Source organism: Mustela lutreola, chromosome 3, assembly GCF_030435805.1.
Source record: "Mustela lutreola isolate mMusLut2 chromosome 3, mMusLut2.pri, whole genome shotgun sequence".
NCBI classification, from domain to species: Eukaryota; Metazoa; Chordata; class Mammalia; order Carnivora; family Mustelidae; genus Mustela; species Mustela lutreola.
The window spans coordinates 45,152,239-45,166,071 of NC_081292.1; the positions used below are offsets into that span (position 1 = coordinate 45,152,239).

Consider the following 13,833-nt stretch of genomic DNA (forward strand, 5'->3'; position numbering starts at 1 on the left):
TGGAAATTTGTTACACAGCAGTAGATAACTATTGTGACTGACAAGTTCAAAAATATTTTTTTCTTTTCTTTCCAGGAAAACATCATTTTTGTTATCTTTTCAAGAAACTGGCTAGAACTCTGGAAAACAGCATGGAGGTTCCTCAAAATGTTGAAAATAGAACTGCCCTATGACCCAGCAATTGCACTATTGGGTATTTACCCTAAAGATACAAATGTAGTGATCCAAAGGGACACGTGCACCCGAATGTTTATAGCAGCAATGTCCACAATAGCCAAACTATGGAAAGAACCTAGATGTCCATCAACAGATGAATGGATCAAGAAGATGTGGTATATATACACAATGGAATACTATGCAGCCATCAAAAGAAATGAAATCTTGCCATTTGCAACAACATGGATGGAACTAGAGCGTATCATGCTTAGCGAAATAAGTCAAGCAGAGAAAGACAACTATCATATGATCTCCCTGATATGAGGAAGTGGTGATGCAACATGGAGGCTTAAGTGGGTAGAAGAAGAATAAATGAAACAAGATGGGATTGGGAGGGAGACAAACCATAAGTGACTCTTAATCTCACGAAACAAACTGAGGGTTGCCGGGGGGAGGGGGTTTGGGAGAAGGGGGTGGGATTATGGACATTGGGGAGGGTATGTGATTTGGTGAGTGCTGTGAAGTGTGTAAACCTGGTGATTCACAGACCTGTACCCCTGGGGATAAAAATATATGTTTATAAAAAATAAAAAATTTAAAAAAAAAAAAAAGAAACTGGCTAGAAACTGACAGCTTCAACCTTAGAAGGTTTAAGAAGAAATTCACAGGGCATCAGTTGAGATTTTTGACTTTGAGTATGTTACCTAGGTTTTGTTGGTGTTAGTTTCTTTATATACTTATAGGAAAAAAGCAGAACTTACCCAATAAAATATTAGGATTAAATAAGATACAAAAGCACTTAGTATAGTCTTTGGCCAGTGGTAATTACTCAATAAATGTCAGCTATAGTATTATTACAATTTTGGTTCAAAAAGAAAAACTAAGAAGTTGCCTGAGTGGACATTCAACCTCACAGAGTAACACATAGTATCCGGTCACCTACACGTATAATTACAAAAAACACTCTTCTTCCCATACTGCCAGAAGTCAGTCACCCCCAAGGACAGCCCATAGTCTTCAAAGTACATATGATCCTTAGTAGAAATTTAAACTGCATTTTATCCAAGTCCAAAGAAATCCTATGGGTATGTCACTTTTGAGCCACATCAGTGATGCCAGACCACACTACAACCTTGTATGGCCATGAGAGCTACAGGACATGTGCCAGTACACAGCCACCAGACCACTGAATAAATCGTTCCACAAGGGATAGACAAAACCACGTGGCATGAGCTCTCTCATCCTGGAGCCATACAGGACCCACAGGTGGAACACCACATCCATCTTGTTTTTGCATGTGCTATTCAAATAAGGACTTTGGCAGAAAGAAATCATCTTCAAATGGCATTTAGTATTCCTTGTTTTGCAACAGCAAACAAGAAAAAGAAGGAACAATGACATGATAATAATTGATGCCTGTCAGATCCAGAAATACACCGCAGACCCATTTTTAATCTCTCCCTCTGCCCTCTTCCACTTCGGGCAAAAGAAACAAGTCTCTTCAAATTTCATTCTCATGACAGAAGAATCACAGGCTGTGCTATGTACCCCCTAGATATGTCTGCATTAACGTCTCCTTCCCTTCTCTAGCTTTGAACAAACATCAGTTCTTCAGAAACAGAGCTATAGTTTCACAAAGACAACTGTAGTTTAGAACTGTATCGTTAGGCAAAATAAACCAGCTTTTCTGTTTAAATAATGTAGTGTATTTTGTACTTTTAACTACATTAGGCAGATAATTAACTCCCAATTTTGTTAGAAATTAAGTGCTCCAGCCAGCAACTCAAGAAAGATAAATTTTAAAAAGATTTCCATGAAGAAAATAAACAGCTATTCAAAACCACAGGGACATGACACATAATACAGTTAATTCTCACTATATCTTATTTTTGGCTGGGGTGGGAGAAGGGAACAGGGTTGGAAGGATTGTCTGAAAATAGAAAGTGATCATGAAAAAAGTGATTATTTGTAGGGGTCCCTGTGGATTTAGGGGTACACTAGAAGTTTCCCTGGGGCCTCTGACACATGTCCAGGAATTTGTTGGATTTTTTTTTTTAAGTTGTCTTAAGAGTATTTGCAAGATCACTGCTTGGTTTTTATACACTCATTCAAGAGACAGTAAATTAAGGTGAAATGTGACAAACTACAGTCAGCATGACTTCACCCTGACCACTGATAAACCATAGTCTCTTCTGGACATGAATGGAGGCCTCTGGCAGAACCAGTCCCTAACTACCCACTTAAAAAATTAAAGAAGGGCTGATACCTGCAGGCCCTCCTCTCTCCCTTTTCTATGAAAATCCTGCCCCTTCTCTGAGGCTCATTTAAGTCTCACTTCCTCCCCGAGTTTTATCTGCCCACTAAGTTAACATTGATCTCTCATTTTTGAATGTCAAGTTTATTCGTAGCCTGATGTCCCCACAATTAACTATATACATTTTTATTCACTGTTTTATTATTCATTCATTTTATTATTCATTCATATTACTCATTTTTTCTTTTCTGATAAAAATAGAAAATCTGTTAATATGTTACAAGCTTGGGGGTGCTTGGGTGGCTCAGTGGGTTAGAATCCTCTGCCTTCGGTTCAGGTCATGATCTCAGGGTCCTAGGATCGAGCCTCGCATCAGGCTCTCTGCTTGGTGGGGAGCCTGCTTCCCCCACTCCCTCTGCCTGCCTCTGTGCCTACTTGTAATTTCTGTCAAATAAGTAAAATCTTTAAAAAAATATATATTACAAGTTTGTATTTGTAGTATTTTGTGACAACTTTTAAAAAGTATTATTTGGTATTGTGGAAAATTATTTTGTTCCTCTAAGATGTAAGATTTTAAAGTGTAGCATCACATTTATTATGGCCTTATAGCATTGAAGCATCTGAAATCTTACATAACAACAGGCATAAGGTACAGTTCCAAAGTTCAGATCAGAATAATGGGAGAAGGTGAGTCAGAAAGCTAAAGACTAAGTAGTGAGTTGGATTTTGGGGAAGACAGATGTATGGCTTGGTTCTTCCAGTAAGTAGCCATGGATTTCAATGTTCAAACCCATAATATCAGGAAGGAAGACAAATGGTATGTCACAGAGTGGCTACTTAAGATGGTAGACAGCCTGGTTAGGAAAATTATATACCAAAAAATATTACTTTCCCATATACTACCAATATTACATTAGGGATATGGAGAAGCAGGTCATTTATAAAACCAACAGAAATATAAAATCCTGTGAACTGATGTAACAAGATGTGTTTTGAAATCCTATGAAGTATCATAAAAAATTTAATGAGACCCAAAAAGGAGCTTGGAGAAATGGATGTATGTACCTACATGGGAAGGCATATTACCAAGATGACAATTCTCTTAGTTACAAATTTAATGTAAATCCATAAAAATTGTCATGAAATTTCTCCTTAGGGTTGGAAAGCAACTATAAAATTTATGTACACATGGCAACATGAGAAAAACAACTTTCTGGAAAAAAAGAACAGGAAGGGTAGATTTGCATTTTCACATTTTCAAATATACTCAAGTATTCAAAAATTAAGATAACACATTAATAATACCAGACAGTATAATTTTCTAACTAGAATAGGACAGTGAGCTTGGGCACAAATCCAAGTATAAGTATTTAACAAATGATTAAATGTGGCATTTTAGTGGTTGGCATGAAAAAAATGGAGAAATAGCGTCAGAGTAGTTAGATACTTGGGGGGGAAAATCAGGTGGGCTCCTACTTGCATACTTTCAGATCCTTTATAAATCTACCCAGAGCTCAGGCCACCAATATTTCTACTTCTTGATCTCCAGTATGTTAGCCTTTCTTTGGATATATTTTACTCTCCAGGTAAAAAGTTAAATCTCTCTTGTTTGACGTGGTAGTTAACTTCCTTTGTTTTTTAGGTAACTGTCATCTGTTCCTCGGACAACAACGAACTATTTTAAAAAAGTATGAACTTCCTTGCCTAGAATGTTGCTTATCTACCATTCATATTTGATTTGTATTTAATTATTATTTTAGCATTTAGTTATCTACTTCTATTTCTTTCATGTGCTCTTCACATATTACACAAAGCTCTGGAAACCCATTTGTTCATTTGCCTAAAACAAAGCTGAAAATAACTTAACCATGAAAGCTAGAAGTCTCCAGACTTTGCTGATCCACAACTAAACTCTGAAGAGTTCAGTCATTTCAAAGACCATTTTTTTTGTGTGTGCCATGATACAACTTAGAATTGCATATTTGTAATATGTTGCATTTGGGACCACATAAACCTTAAACAGGAAAATTTCCAGTGAGAACTGGGTTTAAATCTAGTTTTATGATATCAAATCAACTAACCACCTTATGATTCAGGTTCCCATTTTAAAAATGAGTATATTTTTATTTGCCTGACATTCTTCAATGGGGTATTATGAAGGATAAATGAAATTACATATATTAAAACAAACTGAAAACTCGAAGGCACTATATAAAATTTAGTTTGCATCAATTGTTATTCCTCATTCCTTTTTTGTTCATAGCCACTCAAGCCCTAAACTGATTTCTGGTAACCTGGCTCAGGGAAGTCAGGTCAGCTGCCAGGGGTTTGGCAGGGTTCCAGCAGTGGTTAGGAAATATTACTGATGTGGTTTTGGGGAGGGTGCCACTCCAAGTCCTGAGCTTGGCCAGACTTCACTGTGAGCTGGGGTCCCTTCTCCTCCTAGTCACCAGTTGATGGCCTTGCCTCAAAAAAAATCACCTGCACCATTGTCTGAACCCCACTAGTAATCTCAAAGTGGTCTCTTCTCACCTTTAATTTATCCCCCAAGTCATACTCACATAAACTGGGTCAGCTCTCTGACCTCAGTGGTGGCAAGTTCCTCAGCCCAGGATTCCTTCCTCTAAGTTAGTAGACACTGCAGATTCCTTCAGGGGAAGGTGGGTCTCCTAGAAAACCATGTCATTCCCCATGACTTAACAGACTAGACTTTCCAAGGGCCTGGGGTTCCTCTTTGCCAGCACTGGGCACAAGTCTGGTTAGGACTTGTGGAAGGAAAATTCTAAACCATTGGCCTGACATAGGGCTTCTCTCTTACTGTGCGAAATTTGCAACCTCCAGATACTTTTTTCCTATTTTCCATGGCTCTAGTGTCTACCTCCTCTTCCCTAAACACACTCACACAGAAGACAGATCATCTCAAATCGGATGTCAAATAAGCTTGTTTTCCTATGCTATTATGAAATCTATGAGTATTTTTCATTCTATTTTTAAAGAGAAATTAAAAGGATTGTAAGGAAACCATAAAAATTATGTGTCTGCCTTCTATGAGCCCGTGAGTATGTTTTCACTATTCCACACATGGTACTATTTCAGCTCCTATATTTTGTCTGAAACAAAGGAATTTTTTTTTTTAAATTTTTAATGATAAATCCTGCATAAAACTGTAGTAATTAATGTTTTCCCCAGACAGGAATTCTGATACCTACTGCTATTTCTTCTTCTTAGAGGAATAAGCACGCGCACATGCGCGCGTGCGCACACACACACTCACACACTTCTTTTTCTCATAAATGAAAAGAAAAAATAGTGAGTTTTAACAGGTGAAAGGAATATGGAGCACAGATGCTAAACACAAGGAAAGAGGGATGAAGAAGAGATGGGAAAGGGTCTACAGATCCCAAAGACAGATTTAAGAAGGGAAAAACAGAGACCCAATAAACGAGGACTCAAGTCTATTTTTCTTTTTCTTAAAATAATTGAAAATGTAGAATGTACTGTTTGAAAAATAGCTTCCAGGAGAAAACTATAAAATTTGTATACATTTTAATTTTGGACATTATCCCAGCTTCACTCATCAAGGTGAACTAATCATTCACAATGTAGGTAATTATTTTAAGAATACCATTCTTCACTTTAACTTATGACCATTTCCTTTTAAGCCTTACCAGGAAAGGTTTAAGGGAATCCAGAATTTCATTTTTGTTTATATAAATGGCACAAGATGACTCTTAACTTCAGCTTCAGAAGTCTATATTTGCTTTGAGATTGCAAGTACATTACATACTAATGATGTACATTAGCTTCTCACCCCCTGTAGAAAGAAAAAATGTAACAGACAAGCCCAGTATTTTGTGTGTGTGTGTGTGTGTGAGATTCCAAAGCCAGACAGGGAGTTCTGCTTTTAGCTACTTCCAAGGCTTTCAAATGACCATTTAGAATTGGACCTATGGTGTTTATTCTGAAAAATAAGCAAAGCAGAATCATCCAGGTAAGCCCTGAGGGCTTTGGGTTAAGGGAACACAAGGAGGAGGGGGACTAACGGTGACAGAGGGGATCTGTCCTGAGTCACCTCCTGGGGTGTCAGTTAAGCAGCTGTAATCCATTTTATCCATTCTCTGACACAGCAGACAGATGTACTGCCTGAATGGCTTGCATTTCACTTTTCATAAAAGCCTAGAACAGTCAGCCCTCCCTACTGAGACAGGACTTTTCATCTGGGTAAAAATACAGAGAGATTCTCAAAAAGAAATGCTGGATCTCTCACTCAGAAGGGTTCATTGTGCTAGACAGTATGGAGATATCAGTTCAACAGTGGCTTGAAAAAACTGTCAAACTCCTGCATTTCACTGTCTTTGAGCTATCACACAAAGAACCTTTCCCAATTATATTTTGACCATTAAAAAAAATCTTTTTGTCCTTGATTAAGCATATGGTTATATAGATCAAATGCATTTTTAAGGGTCATTGTTAAGAAACAGGTTTTGTGGGTGGTGCCTGGGTGGCTCAGTTGGTTAAGTGTCTGCCTTTGGCTCAGATCATGATCTCAGAGTCTCGGCATCGAGCCTCATGCCAGGCTCTCCAGTGTGGGGACCCTGATTCTCTCTCTGACCCTTCCCCCTTTCATGTTCTCTAATAAATAAAATCTTAAAAAAAATACATTTTGTAACAAAAACCAAAATAACAGGTTGATCTTGATTTAACAAAGCCTTGCTGTATTAATTCATAGAACAGGAGTTTAGCATAATTTGTAAAAAAAAAAAAAAAAAAAAAAAAAGGATTAGATACTTGCTTTTCCTTCCCATTAAAGGAAAGGATATCTCAATACTTCTTAGATGGAACTTGGGAGCAATTTTTCTTTCAGGAGTAAATTACTTAGCTTTTAGAGCTGTATGACTATCCATTTAAGTCAATTGATTTAACCAATCAATAAATGTTTGAGTACATTTTGTCAGGCCCTGTGTGAAGCTCTTAGTATTCCAAAAAGATACTGCCCTTCTCCCTCCTTACAGACAAGGAAAACAAAATACATAGTTACTCATTCTGATCATTGTCTGCAAGGAACAGGAGATCCTCAGAGATGACCTCTTTCAGATAAGGTGGTCAGAGAAGACCTCACTGAGGACATGGTATTAAAGGTGAGACCTAAAGAAAAAGGAGAGAAGCCAGCCACACTAAGAAGAGGTTTGGAAGAATTACCGTTTCTGGAGGGGTCCCAAGGAATAAAATCTTATGTACTTTTCAAATACAGCTTAATAGATCAAGAGAAAGTGTATTTCAGATTCCATTTTTCTTTCTCTCTGGAATTTGTTATTTGGATATAGGACAGCTTACGCTGATGCTCCCATTGGCTTATGCTTTCTCTTTTGCTATACTTTTTTGGAGACTTTCTAAACTTTATTTTCCAGAATTCTGTTAAGTCTTTAGCTCTGCTCTCTTGTTTTAATTTTAAAGAGCTCTTCAGTGTTCCATTTGTCGCCCTGTTTTTCATGGAAACAGTATCTTCTCTTGTCCTCTGAGGAGGCTGAGGAGACTGAGTGGGAGTTTTCATCTTCATGTAGAGTCCCCTGTGTTACTTTGTGCACTCCTTCCTCCCTCCTCCCTTTTTGGTTTGTCTTGGTCTCTGTCTTTCCTGTAATAAGTCTGGTGACACTTGGCTAACGGAGCATCTTTAAGGATGGGCTGTGGACAAGATTTTAAGATTCAAGGGGAGAAGAGGGAGATCAGGCTGAGCTCTACCTACCATGAGAGAGACTCTCAAGTGATTGGTAAGATTTCTCAGAGACAACATCTCCTTGTCTGCCATGTGGATGCCAACCCTCTGAGTGGTCAACACTCTGGGGGGGGCGGGGTACATGGGGGGGAGCTGGAGTCTTTTCATTTGGTTTGTAAACTTTTACTTAATCTCTCAGCTGTGGTGACATACCACCCCAGGGCAGAGACCCTCTCCTTTAACCCTTTCAGGGAACAAGCTTTCTAGCTGGCTGGAACAAGAGGCAACTGCTCAGCTGGGTGGAGAAGGGCAGGGAATCACAGATTTCCAACAGGTCCCCCTGTTTTAGCTCAACAATTCCCACCCTTTTCCAGTGGCAACTAGTGCCACAAGTTCCTTTCCAACAAGCTGGGGCGTTCTGCTTTTCCACTACAAGTCAAGCCATCAAACATGTCAGGTCTGCTGCCAGGGACCACTTGTTCACTGGCTTTCCAGTTCCCAACTTCTGTTACTTTCCCGTTAAAAAGATCTTATTTTAGTTTTCCTTCGAGGGCTTCAGGAGCAAGCAGAGTTCAGTGATGTACACATAAGTCTGCTGTCTTTATCTGGAAATTCCATGTAAGCTTTAAAAAATGTGTATTTCTTGTTACATATCTCACATGCTAAAAAGTCTTTTTTTGATAGACAATTCTCATCTCTCTTGAGCGCTCCATAGTAGTCAATGCGATCAACCACTCTGTGCTTCATGGAATACTCTTCCCAACTCTTGGACATCATGATCTCCCACATTCCCTCTCTTCTTTCTACACACTCCTTCTCAGACTCTCATGCTGGCTCATTCTCTTCCACCCACCAACAAAAGTTGAAGTTCCTTAAAGCTCAGTGTTAGGTCCTGTCCGTTTTCTACTATATATTCTCTCTCCAGTTGATGTCATTCAGGTTCTTTAAGTATTAACAATCCACAAACATTTGTCCAATCTAGACTTCACCTCTCAGATTCAGATCCATATATCTAATGATTTACTTCAATTTCCTTAGATGTTCCAAAAGCAGTTTACATTCAACATGTCTAAAAGTGCACTTACAATCTTACCTCCTCAAGCCTGGTTTTCTTTCAGCATTCTCTATTTAGATAATGCCATTACCCAGGCATATAAACTAAAAAACAAGATTCATCCTAGACATGTCCTCCCATCCACCATATTCATTCCTTTTCCAAGTTTTACTGATAGGATCTCAACTTATGTACAGTTAAGTTCCTTTTTTCCATATCATCTAAACAATACCTTTAAACTACCAAAATCTCTCCCCTGGGTTAGTGAACTAGCTTCCTCACTCATCTTCCGGATCCTGTTCCCTATATTCCCCACCCACCCTAGTAATCTCAAGCTAATTTTTTATATGATCTTTTCAAAAGACTGCATGAATTTCCATATCTTTGCTGAAAATGTGGCTGGCTTTTTTGCCTCTAGGAACCGTTCTAAATCCTCAGGTTCACCAACAAAATCCTGACAAGTACACCTCCTCTCTACCACACGTTTCATCTCACGTCCTGCCACTCCTCAGTGTTCTAGACTTCAATAATAAATAAAAAAATAAAAAATAAAAATGAAAAAATAACAAATAATAAAGACTATATTTACTTGAATGCCCGGGGCTTACCCCATTCCCCTTCCAACACAGAGCCTTTGTACATGCTGTTCCATGTGTCTGTTTCACCTTTCCCTAATTATGATTTCATCTATAATTGCTCAGGTGTCATCTCTTCTAGCCCAAATCAGATGCCTCATCTTGTGCTTCCCTCTGTTGTACTATATTGTAATTGCTTATTTACACACCTGTCTCCCAACCACAGTTAAGAGCTGTTTGAACAGCTCTTTTTATCCTCAGCAAAAAGCACGGATTCTGGCACCCAGTATTTTATAATTGTATTATGCATGACTACAATAGCTCATTTAATCAAGAAAGTAAGTTATCAGTGATAAACACCAATGTAAACTTTTATGATACATTAGGAAATAGGCAGGATTTCCAAGAAAATTTTTTCAAAGACGATATTTACAGAAAATAAACACCAACATTTCCTTACTTTTTTTGTTTTGCCCATTGCCTTCAGGATGGAAAGATTTAGGTCTTCAAGTGCTGCTAGTACATTCTCATATTCACCCAAGTGCTGGGAAAAATATTCTGAAAGTAAAAATATTGAAAAAAATCATGTTTGCATTTAGATGTCATAAAATAACAACAAAATCAACTGATGATCTACTCCATTAATGTGTGAAACAAATAAAGGGTTGTAACTGAAAACTGGAAAGTTTCCATAAGAGACTAGTGTGTCAATATAGCCATTTCATTAAAATTAAAAAAAAAAAAACTGAATGATTACATTATCCTTGAAGAATGCTCTAAAAAAAAATAAGGGAAAAAATGAATCTAGATCTACAGACAAGACTGTCACAATAAAAAATTGTTATTAAAGCATGTTATTAAAGCACCCATTACAATAATAGCTTAAGCAAAAAATTAAACTACATTTTATTGTTTCTCCTGGGAGACATTTAAACAAGGTAAACTCTCTCATGGTTAAGAATTAACAATGCTACAAAACACAAGGATGGGCAGAGCAAAACAGATGTTAACCATATTTTTCAATTGGTAAGGATAAATAATACACTGGATGTTACAATTAAGAGTATGGGATACAGACTCTTCCCAAACAAGTTGAAGTATAGGAGAGATAAATGCAAAACTCATATTTACTTATAGAAACCTATATATTTCTGAAATGAGAGATCTGGTCTAGGAAATCATATATTGAAAAGACCTAGAACTTTCAGTCACTAGAAAATCATTAGCTCTCACCACTCCTATGAACTCATTTTTGGATGAGCAGTAGTTTATTATTGCCTCTCTTTAACATGCATAATTATTTGTGGAATCAAGTTGAATGAGAAGAAAAATCAACATAAAGCTATTTGAGATTACTGGGATAAATGTCAGCATTTTTTATGGAAACTTTAATACTCAAGATGGAATTATTTATTTGTTGACATTGACACTAATAACAAATGGGAAGTACCACTGAATGATTTATTAGTAAATGTGCAGAAATCATCTAAGAAAAAATAAACATAGGTGAGCAATAAATCAAGTCTAGATTATCATTGTCAAATTATAATTTGTGTACACATGCATTAAAAATGCATGTCATATTTTTGACAAAAGCAAATGTATTCCTGACTATGCATTACTTAAAAAATGTATGGTGCAGATCATCTCACATAAAGCTTCTTTCAGGAAGGGTTTAGTTGGAAAATAAATAAGAAAGCAGATATGTCTTAAATACCTGCTTGAGAGTAATGTTTTAATTCTTGGCTCTGATACTGATTTTCTGTGAGTGCTGACCAACATATCTAACCTTGTCACCATTATTTGCAACGAAATTATTCATGAACTAGCAAGCAGTTAATGTGGCTACAGAATATTAACTTTGACTAAAATAATTAGCAGAATAGAATCCACACTAAGTTGAAACAAGCAAAACGTATAAAGAAAATGGAAAAAAGTAAAATTGTTAGCATATTTTTAATATACACAGAAACTCAAGAAAGACTGTAATAGGGATTTCAAATGCAAGAAGGCAGAATATATTAAGTGAAAAATAAAATTTAGTGCTTAAAAATAAGGGTCAAAAAAACAAAACATGAAGGAACACCACCTTTTAAAATATTTTCATAAACAAGGTATCTGACTTAATCAATGAAGGCCCCCTGGAGAGACTATAAATTGCCTTTCCACTGTGAAATCAAGTTTATGAAGGGGTACATGCTGATAAAGAACATGAGAAGACAATGAGGTTTCTGAGCTGACACCTATCTAGACTTCCTTCCTTCATTTATGCTGATAAAGAACACGAGAAGACAATGAGGTTTCTGAGCTGACACCTATCTAGACTTCCTTCCTTCATTTATTCAGCCAGTCATTCATCTCAGTTATCAAAGCAGTTAGGAGGAAAAAAAAAAATTACCCCCCCCCCCAAGCAATATACTAGAACACAAAGAAAATAACTCTCAGAACAGAGAGAACTACAACACCCAAGCCCTGGATAGGAGATTAAGGATAAGGGTTATTTTGAGGTCAGTGCCACTCAAATTGTTTTATAATTTACCAGTGGGGATGTGCCCCAGAGCAAGTAGGGCTCCAATGAACTCAAAGAAGGAAATTAGATGAAGGAGCCAGAGACACTTAATATACATATTAGGAGAGATTCCTACCCTCCACTTCATGATGGTGAAGGTTCATTTGGTCATTCCAGGACTTAACACACATTTATTTAGTGCTTTTTGTGTGCCCGATGGGTTGTACTAAAAGCTTGGAATACAAAAAAGACAGAATATTTAAGGATACTATAACCAGATAGGGGAAATAAATATTGCAACAACTGCTATACATATGGTCATTATTCCAGAAAATGGTTCAAGAAATCAGGTACAAAATATAACCAAAGTACAGGGAAAAGCAGGGGACATCCCTGTATTACCTTGCTCTAGTGGCCAGGGGGGATAACATTTGTGGGCCCCATAGGGTCATGGAGAAAGAGTTCTTAACTAGGTAGCCCCCTATCCCCATGGCATAGCACAGAGATGGCAGACTGAAACACACCTATAGTCTTTCTGAGAAAAAATCCCACTAGCTTACCTTCATAGCTATAGTATGAGAAGCAGGCTTATAATTAAACACACATCTAGGGGCCAACAACAATCCTCTCCAGAGAATGCGAATGTCGACATCACTACCTACTATGCTCCCTCTTAGCCCTACCCCAGGTCATAGGTGTCTTTAAAGAAAAGAGCTTATGGACACATTTGGCGCCCAGACTTTTGGGGCTTTTGCCAAGAGAGCACATCCTTGATAGCCTGGCTCTGATGGCCAGCAGGGCTTGTGCTCATGAGTTCAATAGGATCATAGCAAAGAAAGAAACAGTTCTTAAGTGGTTATCACCCAGTGATCTGTGCAGAGGGAGCAACAGAGATCACCATCACCTGCCTTCCCCTGAAAGGTTAAAAGCTGTTACTTAAGGTCTGATGCTGTAGACTAACTGTTGGTGTTGACTGAGATCCTCCTCTATAGGACACTGACCAGCCTTGGCACACCCTCATTTACTGGGAACTACTAGAATGAAGTAGGCTACTTGAACAAGATTTGAGAGAAACCAATAGCTATGGCAGGGTTGAAAGACAAGGTACACCTCCTATCAGAGAACACTCCTTTGAGACTGGAAGAGGTGTGGGGGTTTTTTTGTTTTTGTTTTGTTTTTTGTTTTGTTTTGTTTTGTTTTTTAATCTAAAGCACAGAAACCAACTTAGAGAGTCAAGAAAAATAAAGAAACAGAGGAATATGTTCCAAATGAAAGAATAAAGTAAATACTTCAGAAAAAAAGACTGTAATAGAGATTAGTGATATACCTAATGAAGAGTTCAAAAGAGTGGTTATAAAAATGACAGCCAAACTTGGAAGAACAAATGAATAAAATTACAATTTCACAAAGATACAAAATACCAAATAGAAGTAACAGAATTGAAGAATGCAATAACTAAAGTGAAGAGTAAAATAAAGGGCTTCAAAAGCAGACTAGATGAATCAGAAGAAAGGATCAGCAAATTTGAAGAAAGGGCAGTGGAAATTTTCCAATCAGAGCAGCAAAAAGAAA

General features: G+C 37.5%; 1 protein-coding gene across 1 annotated transcript in view; it reads right to left on the bottom strand.

The window, feature by feature from the left end:
- Window positions 1–13,833, bottom strand: part of NECAB1 (N-terminal EF-hand calcium binding protein 1) — a 218,656-nt gene that overhangs the window by 110,009 nt on the left and 94,814 nt on the right. Inside the window, exon 5 of the mRNA XM_059166058.1 lies at window positions 10,213–10,310. Within this exon, the coding sequence (XP_059022041.1) occupies window positions 10,213–10,310 (98 nt within the window). The remainder of the gene's footprint in view (window positions 1–10,212; window positions 10,311–13,833) is intronic.